Here is a 21,621-nt window from a genome sequence, read left to right as displayed (position 1 = left end):
CTCCATCCATGACTTCCATTCTGAATTCACATGTTTCTCCCACATATTTGTCATTTCTCTTCTATGTTTTATGTGGGTTTTATTCTTTTTCATCATCTGTGAAAACTAAGAACAATTTCAGTAAAAACAAGTTGAAACGCAGGGAAACGCATGATAACTTACAGAAACCCATGGAAACCAACCCATTTGTCAGTAATTAAGATAATAGCAGCATGTTTCATTTCCTAGACTGTGAAATACATATCAGTTTATATGGGTGATCACTGCAAAGAAACCAAAAACGAAGCTCACAACTGTGTTTGAAGAAATGCTGGAGAGAAAAAGCTTTGGCATTGCAGGCCATTATCATAATTTCTAAACCTATTTCTGAAGGATTTTTTTGGATTTTTTTCCTACAGCTTTAGTCAGTTCTGCTCCAGCAGAAAGTACTTACTGCTCATAGAGTATGTGCAAATTGTGGTGATAAATGCCCATGAGCTGAAATAATCCCCAAATGTCTTTCCAAGGACCCTTGGATAACTAGTTGCATATAATGTAGCTCACTTTCTCTGAATGAAGTTTGCATTGTTCAGCTTTCATCCATCATATCAGTCCAAACAAAGAATCAGTCAACCCCAAGGTGGGCACTTCCAACAATTGAGTAATTGTGGGGGCCTTCAGTTCTTCTCTTGTACCAAAAGTTGCAAGTTGTGAGTACATATATAAATAAAATAGACAAACAGTTCAACTATATTATGGGCGTAAATAGACCAAAGCACTTCTAGCTACATACATTCAATAACATTGATAACATTCAATGAAGTATTAACTTTCAAACATTTAATATGTATCGAAGAACCAGCTTGGATAGTTCATTAGGATTGAGAAACTTTAAGCTCATCTATATACAATTTTCTAAATTTTGACTCTGAAAACTATAAGATATTAGATGACTGGCACTGGTTCTGAGTTCTCTTTTTGGGAGATATAATTTGATAAGTCACCCTTCCCCCTTCTTTCACTGGCAACTATTTTGCAGATTCACTGAACATACATACATATAACTTTCTCTATATGATGTACTTGTGCTTTCCTTTTTTTTAAAAAAAAAAAAAAAGTGATGTAAATATGGTAGACAAGGCAATTCCATGACAACCAGTGAGGACACTGAAGAACCTCAATCACAATCATAAATCCAAGTAAATGAAATGATGCATAGCAATGCATCAACATATGGTCCATCAACAATAAATAAAAAGGAACTGCTGCTGCAGTTTGATTAAATCATCATGTCGTCAACTTCAGGACCATCACATTCAGACATAGCTTCACAATCAGTGTGTGCATAGAAAACTTATGTTCTTCAGGTTGATTTCTTTACCCTTAAAACACACAATTGCAACACTGAGAAATGGGTTTAAATTTTGTTCATAAGAACAAACTTACAAAAGTACAATTACGGAGCTAAGGATGCATTCACTGGAAATGATTTCTGCCAAGGAAATCCATTTCGGTTAGCTGATTCCCATCTTTCCTGTTGAGATCAGTGAACGTTGGACATGTTTTGACAGGGAATGTAGTGATAATATTTAAGAGAAATCAACCGGAAACCATTTACAAGCGTAGGATGCTTGATATTTCCATGCTAATACTTTCTCATAATATTTCCCATCTTCATTAACCCATGAAAACTATTGATTCACACAAGAAGAAAAACAAACAGTTGAATTCACATCAGCACATAAAAAATCCCAGGTAAAAGAGTGAGTTCAACCAGATTGAACCATTTGGATGTTGGCACAGAAAATCAAGTATAAGCACAAGAGGACGGAACAAAAAAACAAAGAAGAAATACACAATATGAAACGCAGAAAAACATGACCTTCATTAGGTTTAAAGTAAGATAAGTTTGTTTTCCATCCTATAGTCAAAAGTTAAATTGGCGTGTAAGGAAGCACCTCATTTTTTGTCCATTTCAACTCTAACTCGCAACAGAAGGAAATTAAAGGGAAAAAAACTCACTCAACTGTCTGATTTTGATAGAAGAAATGCACGAAAACTCACAACAACCTCATTTACCTTTTTCATCAGACGGATGGTGGCCATCAAACACCCCCCTCCACCATCACGAGTTCTCAATAGAGTAAGTATTGATGAGAAATCAACTGTTAAAGCTATCACCATTCAACTGTTAAGCCATCACAAATCAACTGCTAAAACTACCCCAAATCAAAACCTTAAACATTCCCCATCTCCCACAACTAAAGCTGCTTTCTTAACTAACACAGGTCAAATCCCTCATCACGAATCAACTGATAAAACTACCCCAAATCAAAACCTTAAACATTCCCATCTCCCACAACTAAGGTTGCTTTCTTAAGTAACAGGGTCAAATCCCTATCCCAGATTTTCATCCACTACAGATATTGGCCATTGGGATTGACGATAGGGTGCCCCCCCTGATCCGTTGCATGTCAATGTAGAAGTGGGACCACCTAATACGTATATGGTGGCTCATCTTCCACTGCGTCTGGAGAGAGAAAGTAGAGATTAATGGGCGGTGGTTGGAAAGGTTTCTTGGTAGCATAGAAAAACTGAGACAGAGAGACTCAAGACTGTATCTTTTTGGTTATTTTAGAAGAGAGAAGCATAAGAGAGGGAAAAAAGAAACACCTTAACTCGAACGCCCCTTTTCTCGTTGTTGGAGTGTCGCTCACCGAACCTCTAAACGGTCACAAGGGGAACCGCTTCTCACCATCCAACATTTAAATATGGCCCTTCTCTAGTCCAGTAGTCCTCGGACCACCAAAGGTACCATTTTGCTATAAAACAAAAAAACACAAGAGGGTGAGTGTAGCAGATTTTCTTATATGCTATGTCACATATGACATTACATAACATTAATATTATGCAAGGGGGTAGGACATGAAAATTTGAGACACCCCACTTTTCCCCTTAACCACTGCCCATCTCTGCCATGATCCCAACTGTTAGAGTTTTTTCTACTAAACAAAGGTTGCTCTCACACACATCAGATAAAAAATTTGGTAGACTTATTGAAAGATGTAGGTCCCATAGATCTCTTACGAAAGAGTAAAAACACGTAAATAAATCTCATTCATGTGATCGATTAAGTGTTGTATATGATAAGCCCATGATTATGGATACCAATATCATGAATTATAAAAAATTAGCACGAGTAATTGCGAGTTTCGTGAAGGCTATTTATGTGTTGGTCTATCAATTAATTAGAGGGCTAGCTTCAAAATGTGACAAGTATATAAGATTATGTAGAAATAAAAAGAAAAGCATGTATGGGGGTGCAGGAAAGAAAGGTAGCCCTCGTTCCAGGAGCGATTTTGGAGGGGGAAGAAAAGCCTGAGGGGCCTGAGAATTGGTCACCGGCTCGTCATCCTCGTAAACTTATTTTCCCAACCAATCTCATTTACTGCTCTTTCCCATTCAATGCCAGAATTTAAGGAGAAAGGCCTTTTGCAGCAAGATTAGGTGAGATCGATCGACGACGCACAGCACCAGGGAAGTCCTCTCTCCCACGTACTGCAACTACGGTCTTCCTCCGTCGAGGTGAAAGAAACCCAGAAACAAGGGAGATGATCAGATTATGTAAGTTCGAATCTTCAACAGATTAGAAAAAAAAAAAAAAAGGGAGGGCAGAGCTAGGAAAAAGATGACATGACAGAGAGGGGTGAAGGAAAAATTCTCCGCCCGGGGCAATGAATTATGGAACCGGAAGGCGACAGCAGCAGTGGTGGAGGTAGTTTCTGGTTTTGATGCCCCGTCGGCGATTTCCTTAAATTCCCCAACGACCTCTGGCGGCATTTAATGGGAGCTCACATATGGACAGGAGATTTCCACAGGGAGAGATGGTGCGACTCAACAACAGTCTGGCCTCACTTAATGCTTCATGAACGTCAAACTCTTCCTCTTTTTCTCTGTATATATAGTCTTCTACTTGCCTCCTCCTTCACTAATTGCCTCCGTTGCTCTCTGCACTCTCATCTCACTACTTGGTCATCTTCCTCGATCGAGAGGATCGTCGAGTCTGCCTCCTGAAAAAATTCCTCCTCCTCCTGGTTTCTTATCCGAAGAAGGGACCCATTTGCAGCTTTTTAATTCCCTTTTCTCCTCCAGCTGCAAGCTTCAGTTGGACCCAATCTCTCTCTCTAGCTCTCGGACGACTAAGAAAATAGGTATCTTCTCTCTGTCCGCCGGCGAGTATTACTCCCCCAACAAGCTGCTGGGGAAGCAGCATTGTCGTTCTTTTTCTACTCTTTTAAACGGCAAGCGGCTATTCAACTGGGTTTTTTTCGTTTTTGCTCCGGCGAGTGGCGGAGGGTAGGAAGGAAGGATCTTCATTAAAATAAATTGAGAATGGAGGCATTCTGGGCGACGTTCGTGTTTGGAGCCATCGCCTCCTATCTGCTGTGGTTCACGTTCATGGTCAGGAACCTGCGAGGCCCGCGAGTGTGGCCCCTCCTCGGCAGCCTTCCTGGCCTCATCGAGAATGCTGACCGGCTGCACGACTGGATCGCCGAGAACCTCCGCACCTGCGGCGGCACCTACCAGACATGCATCTTCGCCTTCCCCTACCTAACCCGCCGCCAGGGCCTGGTCACCGTCACCTCTGACCCTCGCAACGTGGAGCACATCCTCAAAACCCGCTTCGACAACTTCCCCAAGGGCCCCACCTGGCATGCCGTCTTCCACGACCTCCTCGGCGACGGCATCTTCAACTCCGACGGCGATACCTGGCTCTTCCAGCGCAAAACCGCCGCGCTCGAGTTCACCACCCGGACTCTCCGCCAGGCCATGGCCCGGTGGGTCAGCCGGGCCATCCGAAACCGGTTCTGCCCCATCCTCCTCGCTGCCCAGCAGGAGAACCGCCCGGTCGACCTCCAGGACCTTCTCTTACGGCTCACCTTCGACAACATCTGCGGCCTGGCTTTCGGGAAAGACCCGGAGACCCTAGCCCCCGGTCTGCCCGACAACCAGTTCGCCACAGCCTTCGACCGGGCCACCGAGGCCTCGCTTCAACGCTTCATCCTGCCTGAGATCATCTGGAAGATCAAGAAATGGCTCCGCCTCGGCTTAGAAGTCAGCTTGAGCCGGAGCCTCGAGGACATCGACGGCTACCTGTCCAGCGTCATCAACACTCGCAAGCTCGAGCTGCTGAATCAGCACCACGCCCACGACGACCTCCTGTCCCGGTTCATGAAGAAGAAGGAATCCTACTCGGACAAGTTCCTTCAACACGTGGCGCTCAATTTCATCCTAGCTGGTCGCGACACGTCGTCCGTCGCGCTGAGTTGGTTCTTCTGGTTGGTGATTCAGAACCCCCGAGTCGAGCAGAAGATCGTAGGTGAGATCTGCGGCGTTCTGAATCTGACACGTGGAAACGATCCGGAGAAGTGGGTGTCGGACCCACTGGCGTTCGAGGAGCTGGACCGATTGATCTATCTGAGGGCCGCGTTGTCAGAAACGCTACGGTTGTACCCTTCCGTGCCGGAGGACTCGAAACATGTCGTCCGAGACGATTTCCAACGTGCCGGCCGGGTCGTCTGTCACATACTCCATCTACTCGATGGGGAGGATGAAAACGATCTGGGGTGACGACTGCACGGAGTTCCAGCCGGAGAGGTGGCTCTCCGCCGACGGGACAAAATTCGGAATGCAGGAATCGTACAGGTTCATGGCGTTCAACGGTGGGCCGCGGATCTGTCTGGGGAAGGACTTGGCATACCTGCAGATGAAGTCCATCGCCGCCGCGGTGCTACTCCGCCACCGCCTGATGGTGGCGCCTGGCCACCGTGTCGAGCAGAAGATGTCGTTGACACTGTTCATGAAGTACGGGCTTAAGGTGAACGTGCTCCATCGGGACCTGGCACCCGTCGCAGCCAGCCTCCGAAATGCGGACGACGCCGTGAACCATATAACAAACGGCGACGTGGGGAACGTCAGCCAGGAGCGGCAGAACGCCTCCGTGATCAACGGCCGGGAGAATCTCGCCGCCGTCTGTCGCACCGGCGAGGTGGTGGTAGGGGCAGCTTGAGAGGTAATTTTTGTTAGTGTTTGTGAATATCTGTGTTGGCCTAAGGTAAGAATAGGGTTTGGTAGCATAATTAAAACAGGAAAAAAGAAGAGGAAGAAGAGGAAGAAGACAAGGGGCAGTGTTTTTTTTTTTTGTGGGGGGGGGGGGGGGGGCTTTTCAAAAGAATTTTTGTGGATTTCTTTCAACTCTCAAGAGGGTTCTCTAGGGTTTCTACCAGAGATTATACTTTTATGGCAATAATTAGCACACTTGTGCTGGGTTTATTAATTTTCTTAATCAATCTCACTACTATTGTTTGATAAGAATGTGTCCACCTAAATATATATTTTATTAGATGTTGAACACACTGCTCGGCTGCCTTACATGGATTGGCAATTCAGCCACATTGCTCTACTGATGTTCATTATATAGAAACAAGAAGAAGAAAAAAAAACTCACTGAAGTTTCTATTACTCATACTATTGTTAGATTTCCATCTCTTGTATCTTTTACTGGCAAGTTTTTATTGTATATGGGAAAAGGATATAATGAGGAAGATGATAGTAGTTTTCAGAAAAGTTTAGTTGAAGCAGGTACATGCCTATTGGAAGTGTCTATAAAATGTCGACAAACTAGCCAAAAACACTATTCTTTAACACTGTCACTCACGTAAACCCTCATTTGTAACTCTATGAGTCGATAATTTTCCATGCATGGAGGAGTTTACAATTTGTTTAAACAAGCAATAATAAGCCATGAAAAAAGAAAGAGGGGGCCACTCTTGAGACACAGAGGAGACTTAATGGAATCGTTTTAGTGAGAGAGATGGGTTTCATTCATAGCTCCCATGTGATACAAGATTGATGAAGAAAGTGAAGTCTATCTCCGAAAGCAACTCGAAGATTACAATAAGCCATGCATTTCTAATGGCTACCATGACTGGTTTCTAGAACTAAGTTGTTTTTTTTTTCTTTTTCTTTTCCTCTCCTTCAATTATTGGGTCCTCTTTGAAGGAATCAATGAAGCATTTTGTGAGGGTTGATCAAGGTTTCACTTTCAGGTCCAGATGAAGATATTTTAAGGGTTTGTTTGACTGTCTCTACTGGAGTTAATAAGGGAAAAAAGTAGGAGTAAATACTATTTGATAGAATTCAAGATCGTCTCAGATTTTAACACCTAAGTATTGTAAACTCTGTTGTAGATTATTTTGGATATTGAATGTAATCTAGCTGGCATATTTATTACACAGACCTAAGGATCTATGATGTTTAAAATCAATACAGCTTCAGCTTTCAAGAATAGACAACAGATCGGCCTGTCAAAATTGACCCGAGTCATAAAAGCAGGGAAGCAGCCCATTCCACTTGGTTCAACATTCAACAACGCTCCCTGCAGTTTTCGTGTTTTTTTTTTTTCCTTCTCTTTCCTTACTTTTGCTAATTAAGGGTTTTAAATTGATTGATTCCCTTTAATGAATAAATTGAACTGGTCCTGGTCTTTTTCAAAGCACTATGCCCTAGTTGGGTTTTAACAAAATGAGCAAAACATTCAAGCCTATATATTGAGCTTTCAAGGTATTAATTATGCTTACCCTATTTAAGGGTCATGTCATTGTTGTCTTCATGGGGTTTGGACCTCGATGAAAACTCCTTTACTTGACTCTGTGAAATGATGTTAACCTAATTTGTACACTAAGTTATGTCATAAACATTTCATGGAAAATATGCTAAAATGGAAGTTTGGTATGTGACTTTGATAATAAGCATTAGACTTAGCTACACTTCACTATTTCTTAACCAAGGTTCCACCTTCTAAAGTACCCAAACTATATGTCACTATTTTACACTAAAATGTTCTTAGAAAATAAATAACCCACTTAACATCTCCCGGATTAAAAGACAAATCGTTGACAACTAGGGTTACACGATTAGGTTAAACCATAACGATATATAGGGCATATTTGTGCCAAAGAGAAATTATTAAAAAAAAATGTTCATTTGTTAAAAACAAATTGGCTTTTGTGCTAATTGTAGTTGATGAAAAATATTACCTGAATTCTTTTCATCCTACCAAAAGTTAAAAGGATTTAAAAAATGAGTTTTTATTACTCTAAAAGTAACAAAAACCAATCAGGAACAGAAAAACTCGAGAAAGTGGTCAAAAGGAGCTTTTTTTTTCTTGAAAAAGTCAATAGAAGAATGATCAAACCAAAAAATTTATTTGTACGAATAGGAAACCATGAGAATAAATACAGGAAAAAGGGGTTAGCAATAGAAAAGTTAACCATTAGCAAGCTCTGAATGCTTTTGTAGATGAAACAAGGGATGAATTGATTTAAATACCTTTAGCTTGACATTTGATGAGTATATTTGGATTATTCCTGTTGGCACATGCCAACAGGAATAATCCACTTATAACAACTCTAAGGCAAAACTTAGCAGAATAAGGCTTCTATGTGATAGTTTTAGGAACCTGGTTTCTCCTGGATACTTCAGTAGAGTGGCGACGCTTTTAGAAGTGGTTCCTCAGTTATCCAATAATTCACTTCTCTCCAAAAGATTCTCCTCAAAACTAAGAGCATTGTATATTTATAGAGGAGCAGAAGTTGTGTATGTTGACCACTTACTGCATATTAGATATCCTGCTTCAGTCAAGGATCTTCTCTCCAGTTGCAAATAAGTTCCAAACCAATGTTCCAATGATATACAAGGCTACAGAAACCTTGAAGACGGTATCCCAGGAACCTGCAATGTAGAATTTTGAAATTATATAAACTGAACAGGTAATCCAGGAGAGAGAGAATAGGTAGATTTTTTTTGTGAACTATGACTTGGTAAGGAGACCAACAATCTACACCAGTATTTTTTGGCCCCAGCCTAGCCAGACTCAAAACAACACAGGGAACATGAGCAACGTCATCGAATCCTCTGAATCGGTTTAGTGAACTGAAACTTATCAACTAGTAAGTTGGTCAACTTTTACCCATCTTTGATAATGGGTCAAATAATTGAGCTTTGCTAATTCTATTGGACCATATAGTTAGGAGGTTTACTTTCACTCAAAATGAAGATCTAAATACTAGACAAACAGGAGACGCCCCAATTAAGAAAGCTGGACATACCACGCTGGAGAATGTACCCAGTTGCAGCAGTGCCAAAAACACCAGCAAGTACACCTGCAGTGTTTGATAGCCCCAGTAGTACTCCCTGTATTTCGGAAGCAAAGTTCATCAGAAGAAGGAAATAAAGAAAACACCAAAAACATTTCATGTATGCACGGGTGGAAAGAATAAGCTAGCAAATACACAAACATTTGGTTGTAATGAATAATGTTGAGGAGTGTTATGAACATCAGGCAACAGTTTCAAAAGAAAAATAAAATCAGTCACGTTGCAACCATATTTGCCTAGATTTTGTTATTAATTTAAATCATGGTCCAGATCATATAATCTTCCTTGGTACCTCTTAGTCCCAGACCAAGTGATATAGGCTTCCTTGTGTACTCCATTAGGACATTCTCTTTGGAGAATGTAATAAAGATTAGACCTCAGAACAAGTCTGAAGTTTATTAACTAAGAGAGTTCAGAGCAAGCTTGTATAATTTCTGCTAGAGACCTGTTCACGGGCCGCTATGAGGCATCTATGATAAGAATAGAATACTCAGATAAGTTGGATTCACTTGGTACCTCTATCACTTCTTGCCGGTATGTTAACAACCATGGCCAAGGTTTGCCTACTCTTATTAGGCCCAAATGCTTCATTATCTATGGGCATGGAGAGACTACCTCTGAAGCACCTTTGACTGACAAATAGCCTAAGTAATCAGGAATTTAGGCCTGTATGGATGGTTTCCCTAAGCTTCAGTTAGCTTCCGCATAGAGTGGTAGCTTGTAGGGCTCGACTCACCATAACAGTTTTGGGGGCCTTTTGAAGTTAAAGCTTGCGATGTAGGTTTAGAACCTGAATGGTTGTAATCAACATTCAAGAAAATAGTAAAAATAAATCAGTAAATAAAATAATTCATCTTTATTACTTTCATTGTCTATATGATATTTAAATCATCTTTTTACGTTTCAATACAATCCTTTTCAACAAGTTTCTGAATATAATTATACAAATGTTGCTTGATAGTAACTTAGAACTAGTGATGGGTGTATTGGATTCTGATACATATCGGGGATCTCAAAATGTGATACGTATCAGATGTATTGGATGTATCAGACGTATTGGCTTACAGGTCCCTCCTGTATCCACCTGTACTGACCAATACAATGTGATTCGGATAGGCCAAAATCCAATATGTATGGACTGATGTGCTACAATACGCCCACCCATGCATACAACCCCACATTGTTTATGGAAACAGGTAGGAACAACTTCCTTAATCACCCATACATAAACCACACATTGTTTATGGAAACAGGTACGAACAACTTACTGAATAGCGAGGACCAATGTCTTGATGGTTCGAATAAAGTCCAGATTGTGAGAATGCATCTGAGCCCTGCAGTGGAGAAACAGAACATGAGCCTCTAATAAACGGGATCTTAAAATATTGGTAACTGGGAAAGGTTGAAAACGAGAGCAATGATCAAGAAGACATCAGGAATTTCCAAGAGCAACTGAGTAACAGGATATAAAGGCAAAACTTTGGTAGGACCATTACCAGAAAATCCTGAAGTTTGATTTAAACTAATGATTGACATGCACAGAACCAAGAACAACTTAGTTGTAGAAAAAACTAGACCAGCTAAATTTATACAACTCACAAAGAAAAATAGCAGGTTAATAATACAAACCTGACTACATGCCATGCAAAGCACAGCTAGCGCAGGAGTTCTAATGTTGCTCAGCTGTGTCAGAAAGAAGGCAGGTCCAAGAAATCCTATTGATTGCATAATCTACGAGAATGACAAAGTCATCAAGTTGTTATGGATAAGTAGAACGAAATATTAAAACATTAAGAAATTATAAACTTGCTAGCAAAGAAGGTTTTCGTTTAAACGGTGGCTGGATTTTATTTCTTTGCAAAAGTATAAGTGTAAAAATAAAATAAACTACAATGAAGGAGTCTCCAACCAATTAGGAAGGCCCTAGAGATACCTTCCTCGGCCAATAAATCCTAGATACTATCCTGCCAGCAAAGAAGCTTTAGTTGACTGATTTTAAGATTTTTGAGGAATCATTATCCATATGCAGCACTAAATATAGGGGATTATATAAGTGACCTTATTACTTGGGAAAATATCAAAAAGACCCTTCACAAAGTTTCCATATCCATTATCCATATTCTGTTTAAAGCAAGCCCACTGAAGGACAAGTCTTTTCCTTTAATCTCTTCCCGATAGATTGCAATAAATTCCATTTATATAACTCAAAAAGTTACCAAAATGAACTAAAAATTGGAAGGAAAAAATACTTCAAATTGTCATATGAATCAATAAATATTCACCATATAAATCATGAACAAAAATTTTTTAATTCCAAATATACTGGAATATATAGGGATGTATACCATATACTTACTAATAAAATAAAATAGGTAACACTATATTTACTTTATATTAAAATTAGATCACTTTTTCGGATGAAATCTTGTTTTTCTATCTTGGAATAAATTAGTGTAGCAATGTAAGTGTTATAAAACCCAGAATCAGCCTCAATTGAACCCAGTCTCTTGTCCAGTTATTAGTCCATAAGACCCGGAGGAATGTTATAAAGCACAGACCGAACCAGCCACTAGAACCACCCTGGAACACTGAAAGAGGGGAGAGGCATTGGCACTTCTCCCCTTCCCCTCACCATGACATCATTTCCTTTTGTAAAAAATAAAAAATTCAGATCAAAGGAAGTTTTTTTTCTACGAGGAAAGATCACACTCCCCACCATCACAAGACAGTGAGGATGGCAGGGTATTTTCCCCCATCATTGCAGTTATCACAGGGAGGAGAGGGGTAGCGTATCACATCATGCCCGCCCACCCCCCCCCCCCCCCCCATATCGGCGGTCAGACCCTCTCCCTCCCTGCAATTGTTTGCAGGGAGCAAGAGGGCGAGGACTCCTCCCCTCCTGGAGTCCAAAGCGAGGAGAAGGGAGCAATTGGTGTCACATTGGGTTGGTCAATCAGACTGGATCAGTCGGTTCATCGGTTAACTGGTCAACAAGGTTTTGACCCAATTCAGGGTCTTGAAAATAGATGACCCCACCATGGAAGGACCAGGTCTAATTGATCCAAATTCAACCAGACATTTTTAATCCAGCTTTTATAACACTGGATAATACTCAAAACTTACACATGAAAGACAATGATATATTTCATGAGTTTTGGGTTATTAAAGTTCTACATATAGATCGTTTAGATATTTTAAAGGATCCGCAAGACCCAATAATTTATAAATGATGTTAGAGAGGGAGTACAAGAAAAAAAAATTGTTTCTAATTGGCCCAAAAGAACTTGTCCTTGTAATTTTCTAGATGTAAAGATATTTTCTTTAAAAAATAGTTCTCATATAAACATGCATTTTTCTGCCGAGTTAAACAAATGACACCTGAGCTTAGAAATGTTGGCAATCGATCTGGGTGACTTTTTTTGTTTTTTTGCTAACACAAGTAACTGTGAGAAGAAAAAAAAATTTGAAAACAAGATGGAACACACATCAGACAATATTCAAAAGATATTGAAACCAAAAAGTGACACAAAGACAGATTTCAAAAGAGCCATCAATAGATATAGACAGAGAAAAAGTAACTACCTTGCGAACTGTTGTTATAGATAACCCTTTGCTCACAAGAGTGTCAGCAATCCACCCTCCTAAATTTGCAAATACAGCCATTGTTAACCAGGGTAAGACGCAGAATAATCCAGATTCTGTGAGGTTAAACTTCAACACCTAACCAATGACAAATGAGAGAGTTAGTTGTTAAAACACCCATTGCAATCTGTCAATATTCAGAAACTAAATTTTCATATAACAAAGAGTCCAAACTAAAACAAATAGATCTTAGACCAGAATCGGCAATAGTTTTCAATCTAAAAAAAATAAAATATATTCGTGTACACATCATATCAAGTCAAGGATATTTAAAAGTTGTAAAAAATTATGCAAATCTTCTCCCAACTGTATTATTCAAAATCTTCTATAGATATTTTCCTTTCAAGCAAGCAAAATGAGAAAATAGGGATTAGGGATCAACGGCATAATTCCAGATAACCACACATATAAGCAACAAAATGGATGTGATAAATAGAAAAAGAGAGCAGTCAGTGTTCATAAGCTCCAAAGAGTTAAGTGCCCATCTGCATCATATGGAGTGACATGCAACTTTTTTGTTGCTTTTATCATATACAACATCTTCAGTTTGTGATAAGGAATAATCCTTTTAAGGGCAATCTGCTCCAGTGGTTTTATTGCAATTTACTTGTTAATGGGTTTGATCGAAAGCCGCTGTCAAAATATATTTCGCCACAAGCTTTATCTTTGAAACAGTAGAAGCTTCTATTGCTTATAAGCTAAGAGAATACAGGAAATAATTAAGCTATTAAAGGAAAGAGCCCCCCACTAGTAAGGAAGATCTGGAGACGCCTTCCTAGCACATTTGAGAGAGTATTTGTGGCATGAAGTGTGTGCTTCCATGATACCACTAAAGAATTACATTGAGCTTTAACTTCATCACATATACATCCACTCATCCAGCTAATGACTGTGGTTGAATCTCCTTCGACTATGACGGGGGCTGAGAATTTCTGCAGGTATAGCTTGATTCCTAGGAGTAGTGCTTTGATTTCTGCTTCTCTTGAGGGCCTGAATTGGATAGAAGGATGGAGCCATTCTGGCCTCTGACCACTACCCAAATACCTGTTGGCCTGGGTTGCCCTGCGAGCTACCATCAAAAATTGATTTTGAGACAGGCCAGACAGGAAACTGGACGGGTTGATTATGAGGGAGAATATAGAAAGAAAGCTCATTTGCATTCTAATGAACAGGAGAGGAATTGGGTGAAGGCCTTAATAAACTTTTTCCCAGATTAGGGTTGTCCGAAATAGCCTCTCCAGAATGCTTTGGGGAAGAAGAGGACCTATGCTGAATGTTCAGCTGTTACATTCTTCCTGCATAAACCAAGGGACAGCAGCCACTGCTGCTTTCCATAATACTCTCCCTGTTGATGGCAAGTTCCATGTGTAGCATTAAGCAATAAGTCAGGGAAGGAAGAGAGGGAGCAAAACTGGATTCCGAATTTTCTGAAAACTCTACTCCAGATTTTGAAGCTAACAGAACAGTGGATCTTTAGATGATCTAATGACCCTTCCTGGGAGTTGCAAAACTTGCAAAATGAGTTAACAACAGGACACCCATGCTTTTGGTAGTTTATTTAAATTCAACAGCTTTCCTCTTTTTTCCCTTTAAAATGACTGGAGTAGTTTTATCGTGGATGTGTTCATAGTTTTGTCTCAAATTTTCCTCAAAAACTATTTCCAGACTATGAATACAAGTCCTGCATAAGAATGGGAAATAAGATAACTTTGTGCTAGTGTAACAGCAGAAGTGTACCAAGTTGTGTGCGTACTTTATAGAAGTATTCTGCTACAAGGAAACTGACATAATTCCATAACTCAAACCTGATTATAATACGTAGGCATCCAAGTAAGAAGAATAAATGTCCCCCAATTGTGGCAGAAATGGGAGATTATCAAAGCCCAAACTGGAGCCTTGGACAAAATTATTCTCCAGGGAATGGTTGAAACAGGTTCCTTTGCTACACCGCCCCCTAGAATGAGCCTTTTTTCTTCAGGTTGAAGTTCTGGATCTTCTTGTGGAGAGCTGCGAGCCTGATCGCATAAAAAGTAACTTGAGACAAGATATTAAGGGAATAAATTGAGACAAACAATGTGATGAACAGCTTATATGAAGATCATTAAAAATAGTGTGTACTATGAATAACTGGATTCAGATGACTTAATACATGATATTGTAAATTCAGAAAGCAAGGCCTTCACTTACTTTGTTCAACCACAAGGCAAACCAGATAGTCCCCAGAGAACCAAATGCATAAAATACTGAAGGCCAACCAAATTTGAGGATTAGCATTGGTGAAAAGGCCAACCCAGTGACAGAACCAAGATACATCCCGCTGTACACAAATGCAAGTGATCGACTTCTTTCTGACACTGGAACCCACTTTGAAATAATATTGTTCATGGCAGGCATAGCTACTCCCTGGAAGAATAATAAACCATCTCTGAGCAACATATGAGGTCTAAGGTCTTGATGGAAATCAAATTTAATTCTCGAAGTATCTGGTAGAACTTTCAGAAAGAAAATAGTATTTTTTTTAATGTGTGGTATGATAAATACGTAACATATCAATAAGTAACTTTAAAGTGTAATAAGATACATGCTGGACTCCAATACCTGTATATATATTATCTACGAGTGGTCTTGTGAAGCTCACATACAAATCTCGTGAACTGGATCCCTACATGAATGACTCACATGAAATGGGCATTATTTGGACTATCTCTGGTTGAACAATTATCGTATGTATCATCATCATATCATTCATCAAACGATGAATGTTGTCCAAACAAGTGTTAACAAGATAATCTCTCTCTCTCTCGCTCTCTAGTATATATATGCATGTGCATAAAATATATCACACTATAGTTGGACGTTTGTACACTGTATATGTCCATTACAAGGAAGGAGGAAGAGGCTTCATGGAAAAACCACAGCATTCAGCAAATATGATCATAAGGGCAATTGCCTAAAACATAACATCATAGAGCACTACTGTTAGTTATCCCCTAAAACTGTACATGAAAAAGTGTAAGTATTTCATTCTTGTGTCTTAAAAAATGTACATGAAAAAGCTTAAGTATTTCATTCTTATTCTATAACAAGAACAACATGCAAAAGGTTCTTTCATAGACCATTTTGAAGCACTAAAAGAAATTACTAACAGAGAAGAAGTCAACCTCACCAATACCCATGAAAGCCCGCATTATTAGTAAGAATGGAAGTCCCATTCTTGCAGCAATAGGTGTGAGAACCGTTGCAATTGACCACCAGACAACGCCAAATCCCAGAACTAACTTTCCACCAAGTTTATCGGCCCAAATCCCTCCAACAATCTGCAGAAATCCCAGGCAACTAACTTTGACAATTTAAGCTTTCAAAGGATGGTATAGAAATATTTCCATGTAAATAACTAGAAGTGATTACATTCCCAACAAAAGACAATTATTATTAGATGCGATAACCAAAAAATAAGAGAGAGAGAATAAAAAACATCCAAATGGAAGACTAATTCTTTGTGCCTGAAGGAGAAATAGACACAGAAGTTCAAACTTCCACAAAAAAATCTAAATGGAAGACTAATTCTTTGTGCCTTCCACAAATTGCTTATTACTTGTTTACTAGAACACACGAAATCCTTGCTTAAGAAAGTGTGCATATCAGACATGAGATCCTTGACAGAACCTGATGTTAACTAAATAATCTACTAGACCATGCTAAGCGTAAACATCAGAAAATGACAACAGCACAAAGTGCACATGCATTTGAAATGGCTAACTGTGTGCCAACTGTTCAGGAGACCACAACCAACTTATTTCTCGGAAGCCTTCTCTTGTTCTGTGGTAGGCAAAAGCTAAACCCACGTCAATAAGCTCGCATTTAAAAATGTTGAAAAATGTCATTACTTGCAAATGCTCATTTCTTTCTTAGGACTAAACTATTTGGCTACAACTAAACACTGCTAACCAACTTCAAAATCGTAATGTTTGACTCGAAAATCCCAAAAGAAAATGTAATAAATCCCCAAAAAAATATCATAATGGAACTGTCAAATGCTTATGTTCAAACTTGTCTCATCATCAGATACATGATAGTCCAATTTCAATTCACAAAATCACACCGTTCAATAGAAATAACAAAGTTTTTAGTTAACAAGAGAAGGCAAGAAGTTCTAGAGAGACCTGAGTCAGCAGGTAACCCCAGAAAAAGGAAGACTGAATTAGGCCCACTGTTGCAGGATTCCAATTGAACTCCTGTGACATAGGAAGGATTGCAATGCTCATATTTACCTGCAATACAACTCTTATATTAGCTTTCATAGAGTGGAGCACAAGCTCCATAGCATCATAAAACTGTGATGAGCCAATTTACATCATAAGTTCTTATCATTCATTTATATCCTTACTATTATTACACTACTCCGTTTTCCTTCTTGGCGTAGTAGTTTCATATGGATTCTCTTATATCATTGTACTTAATGGGAATTGAGAACCCCATTATATAATGTAGAAATCTCATTGCTGACCTACATAGCTAAAATTTGGTTCAACTAAACATGGATCATCTTTAGAAATCAGTGATACAAGCAAAAAGTTGAATAGCATTGCCATTAAAGCACCATTTTTAGTCAAAACAGAGAAAAGACATAATGGTGTAAAATGAATTAGATATCAGTTAAAATAGCAAAGCAGGAACACTACTTACACGATCCATATTGCAGAGAAGAAATGCTGAAAAGCAGAGAAGTACAATCACCCAGCGCTTTGGGAAGCGCTCCCACCAATAGGAAGAATTTAGAGATTCCAGCTTTGGTCCAGTAATATCATAGGGTTCTGACTTGAAATCAGCTTGGGTCCTTGTTGCAAGACGGAACTCAGATGGTTGGCATTGACCATCAGATATACCAAGCTTATCCAGCTTTCTTGGCTGGAGCCAACTGCCTCCAGATGAATCAGAAGAAAGAAAGCTTACACATCTTGTAGATAACCTGCATTTAGTATTAGCACGATACAGCCCTTCACTTGATCCTTTTTGAAGAGAATTGGAAAAAGGATGGTCCGTTTCTCCAAGAAAAGGGACCCTCAGTTTTGTTGTTCTTTCACTCAACAGACCAGTAAGCTGAATGGGATGAAAAGACCTAGCCATGTAAGAAGTGTAGTCTCTAGGAATAATGCCCTTGTGTTTCAGATTTCCATGTAAAAGTCTTGCTCTAGTAACACTTGGATTCTCCCTTTTGGGGTATCTAGAAGCTTGTTCTTTGTAATTAGCATTTCCTGTCATTTTCATTTGAAACCGTCAAAGAGGAGAAGGTCCGTTAGACCAGATGGTTTTACAATGAGAAACTCTGACAGACAAAGTTGAACTAACAAATGCAGCATGTATTAGTGAGAGAGTAAGGAGCAATACAATCAAAGCACACTTAGTCATCAATAAAAATGAGAAATGCTGAGCAGTTCAGACAATGAAAGAACAAGACAAAACAAGTTGATTACGAAATCAATTCCCATAAGAATTTTTATGAGAAGTAGGATGTGAACTCTCCAAAAAGGATAGCTGAAGTTCAAAAGCATATTATGGTCGAAATGCAACCTTATCCGCATGAGAATGTTAACTTTTGACCCTCCAAAGAATGGACCTTGTGTGCTGGAAATTTCTCATAAGAAATTGATCTACCCAGAAAATCATAATAAAACAAATCATTGAGAAAAATAAAAAAATAAAAAAAATAAAAAGAATTAAAAAGAGAAATAAATGAAATAATTCTCATATTCAGCAACACCTTATAAGCAAGCTGATCATGAATCCTTACAAAGAAAGAATACAAGTCATGCTTAAAAAAAAAACAAAATTTAAAGCAATATATAATATACAATTGTTGGAGAAGCCACTAAATTTATTTATTAATTAGCTCAATTTCACTAATTTATTCCGATAAACCAAACTGTTTAAGTGTACGCTGAGGGCCAAATTGCTTCCCATTGAAACACATCTTGACTCTTGTTATTTCTTCAAAATTTAAGATAGGCTCAAGAGCAGATAATCAAAATCAATGAGTACGGTATACAACACCAGTAGCAGAAACATTAAAAGATAACTAAATATATTAGTCGATTATCCAACTTCATAATAATACTAGTCATAACACTAATAGAATTCTTTTTACAATGATGATGAAAAGAATAATTGTTGTTATTATTACGATAATTATTACTTTAATAACTCGGCGCGAGGCAAGTCTCTCTAGCTCAAACGAATAACTGCATGCAAGAACTTGAAGTCATACGCATAAACAGACAAAAAAAGCATCAAACTGTTCCAGACTGATTTCGGAAAACCACACAGACTTGCCGACAACAACAGAAACAGCACCATCGGTAAATTCAGCAACACTAGTTAATGAATGAATCAGCCAAAAAGCATAAAAAGAAAAACAGAACTACAAGTAAAATTGCACTCGGTTCTCCCACTCAAACTCGCAAATCCAGCAATCAGTACAAATTATTAGTTCAAATCTTCACAATTGAGCTCAGAACCACGAAAAAGACGACGGAGCGCTTCCAAATCAGAAAAGTAAATACAAATGCGGCAGAAAATCTAGCCGGCACCTTAGACTACAGTCACATTTCCACCAATCCAAACCAAAAAATTCCAAAAGAATTAGAAATTCAGATACAGCACCTGAAACAAGAAACGAACCAAAATTCCGGCTCGAAATCAAGCTTCCGACAGGCATATCAAATAAAGCTGAAAATCTATCGGAAGCCAAGGGACCGAAGCTCACGAAGGACTACTGCAATGATACTTCTCATCACTCTCACTCCATTGCTTACTCCAAAAAACCTCCGGCTCTTCTGAAAATTCAGTGCTCCTCTTCAGCTGAATTCCATTCGCGCTGAAGAGGATAAAATGGAGGTTTTTCTACATGAACATCACTGGTTTCACGAGGCGGGAACAAATCAGTTGCCGGTTGGCTTATATACCGGAGGAAGGAAGGCTGAGGATTTGACAAGTGTCGTCTCGACTTGTGAATCAACGGAAAGATTCCTGAGAGACACTGATTTCTGTGCACACCGTTGACGTGGGTTTTGCACCCACAGAAAAGCATTTTTTCACCGGGTGGTCCTCGGTGGACCCACCGGAAGTGATCTGAGATCTGAGGTGACCACGTCGTGCAAATCAACGGTGGAAACGGTGAACAGGTATATGCCCACTCGGCCGGGGATGACGCTGGTGTCTTCGTTGGTAACGCCCGAGCGATGACTGACCACTAAAAACGAGCAGCCAAAGCACAAGAGGATTCGAGCAAAAATAATTATTCATCAAATACTAATAATTAAAATAAATATTTTAAAGATAAAAAACCATAAAAAGCTAAATGAATCTTTTCCCTCTCTGAACTGCATTTGGCAGTATTGATTTTCAGGACTCGATGAATTTAGTTCACGGAGAAAAAAGGAGAGAGACCCATTAGGAAAAAACCATATGGACTTTATGTCCTAACTCGCTTTATAGATTAATGAAACTACTTTATTACAATAATACTCCTGAACTTAGAGTTTTAACCTTGAAACTTTAACTTAATTACATCAATGTCATCTCTATGAGAAAACTCTTTATTTACCATCCTGTAATCATTGTATGTGGGTTTATGAGTCTTCTCCTTGATCTATGGACCTTGAGCCTGTCTTCTATATCTCTTAGATATATGAGTCTTCCTTGGTCTTATGGGTTTAGGTACATCTTCTAATACACTTGGATATGTGGGTCTTCCTTGGTCGTGTGGGTTTGGGCCCTATCTTCTAACAAGCAGCATAGAAAGTAGAGAAAAAATAAAAAATAAAAAATAAAAATAGAAATTTATTTTCTCTTGGTCCAATTTAACATTTAAAAAAAATAAGACTAAATGGAGGGAGAAAATGATTCACCCAGACCCTAGAAGAGGAAAAGCAACTTAAACCACCAGCCAATATATAAAACAGTCAATCTTCATTTTCATTAATAAAAAGATGACAAGGTGGAGAATAGATAACCTAAGAAATAGCACTATCGAAATCAACATAAATGATCATCACGAGTTTATCAAATTTCTTCAACAAACTTCTATAACATTAAAGTCTTAACAAATTGTGTTAAAACAATATAATTCTTTCACATGAAAACTTGATACCTATTTCTCAACTCACAGAAAACCCAACAACAATTCCAACTCACCCGATTCTCCCTTGTCAATAAGTATACGTTTTATTGCTTTCAAAGAAATATAGTGATAGAAATGAATTAGAATCCAAAATATAATTAGAAAACTTTAAGGTCCTACTACTACTAGAGCCTTTGTAGAAGTGTTGCCTTTTGCCCTGTATATGGTAGTTAATATTGAAATTTTCATAAGACAAATACATTGAAAAAATTATTGTCTTTTCATAATACGCTTGTATTTTAGATTCCTATTAAGATCTTGAGAATCTCATTGCGTAGCTATAAATCAATTTTCACTTTAGATTTTGATTATGTGCATGACTTTTATGTTTGATTGTCATACTTTTATAGAATCCTAGACATAAGAAATCTTTGTTTGGTTGGCTACAGTACTTTAAAACGTGTTCTAAATTTAATAATTGTAATTCAAAATTGCCTACATATGTAAATTAGAATTTGGAATTCACCCTTCATAGAGTAGTGAAGATCTTAATGGAAAATAGTATAAATGTATGTAGAAGATCTTTAGAAAGCACGTAGGTCTATGATTAGGTCATGAACTTTATGAATCTAGTCTAATGATAAAATTATAGCACAGAGACAC

General features: G+C 38.7%; 2 protein-coding genes across 2 annotated transcripts; one reads left to right on the top strand and one right to left on the bottom strand.

Moving 5' to 3' along the window:
* Positions 1–239: 239 nt before the first annotated feature.
* On the bottom strand, positions 240–19,750 carry LOC137939073 (ascorbate transporter, chloroplastic-like). The gene is made up of 12 exons (XM_068784252.1): positions 19,500–19,750; positions 17,526–18,094; positions 17,003–17,110; positions 16,001–16,156; positions 15,027–15,242; positions 14,645–14,854; positions 12,780–12,917; positions 10,827–10,928; positions 10,466–10,531; positions 9,150–9,234; positions 8,371–8,772; positions 240–662 (listed from the first exon to the last, which is right to left on the bottom strand). Exons 1-11 carry the CDS (start codon positions 19,552–19,554, stop codon positions 8,675–8,677), a joined length of 1,803 nt encoding a protein of 600 aa, XP_068640353.1. The 5' UTR covers positions 19,555–19,750; the 3' UTR covers positions 240–662; positions 8,371–8,674.
* LOC137938754 (cytochrome P450 86A8-like) lies at positions 3,984–6,192 on the top strand. Its single transcript, XM_068783784.1, is given in 2 exon segments — positions 3,984–5,534; positions 5,536–6,192. Coding segments are annotated over 2 exon segments (1,677 nt in total). The 5' UTR covers positions 3,984–4,371; the 3' UTR covers positions 6,050–6,192.
* Positions 19,751–21,621: the final 1,871 nt, after the last annotated feature.

The sequence above is a fragment of the Aristolochia californica genome, unplaced genomic scaffold (assembly GCF_029961685.1).
Source record: "Aristolochia californica isolate CCGP_79_NKW_82.1479 unplaced genomic scaffold, dmAriCali1.0.hap1 SCAF_8, whole genome shotgun sequence".
Lineage (NCBI taxonomy): Eukaryota > Viridiplantae > Streptophyta > Magnoliopsida > Piperales > Aristolochiaceae > Aristolochia > Aristolochia californica.
This window is presented reverse-complemented; position numbering and strand designations above follow the sequence as displayed.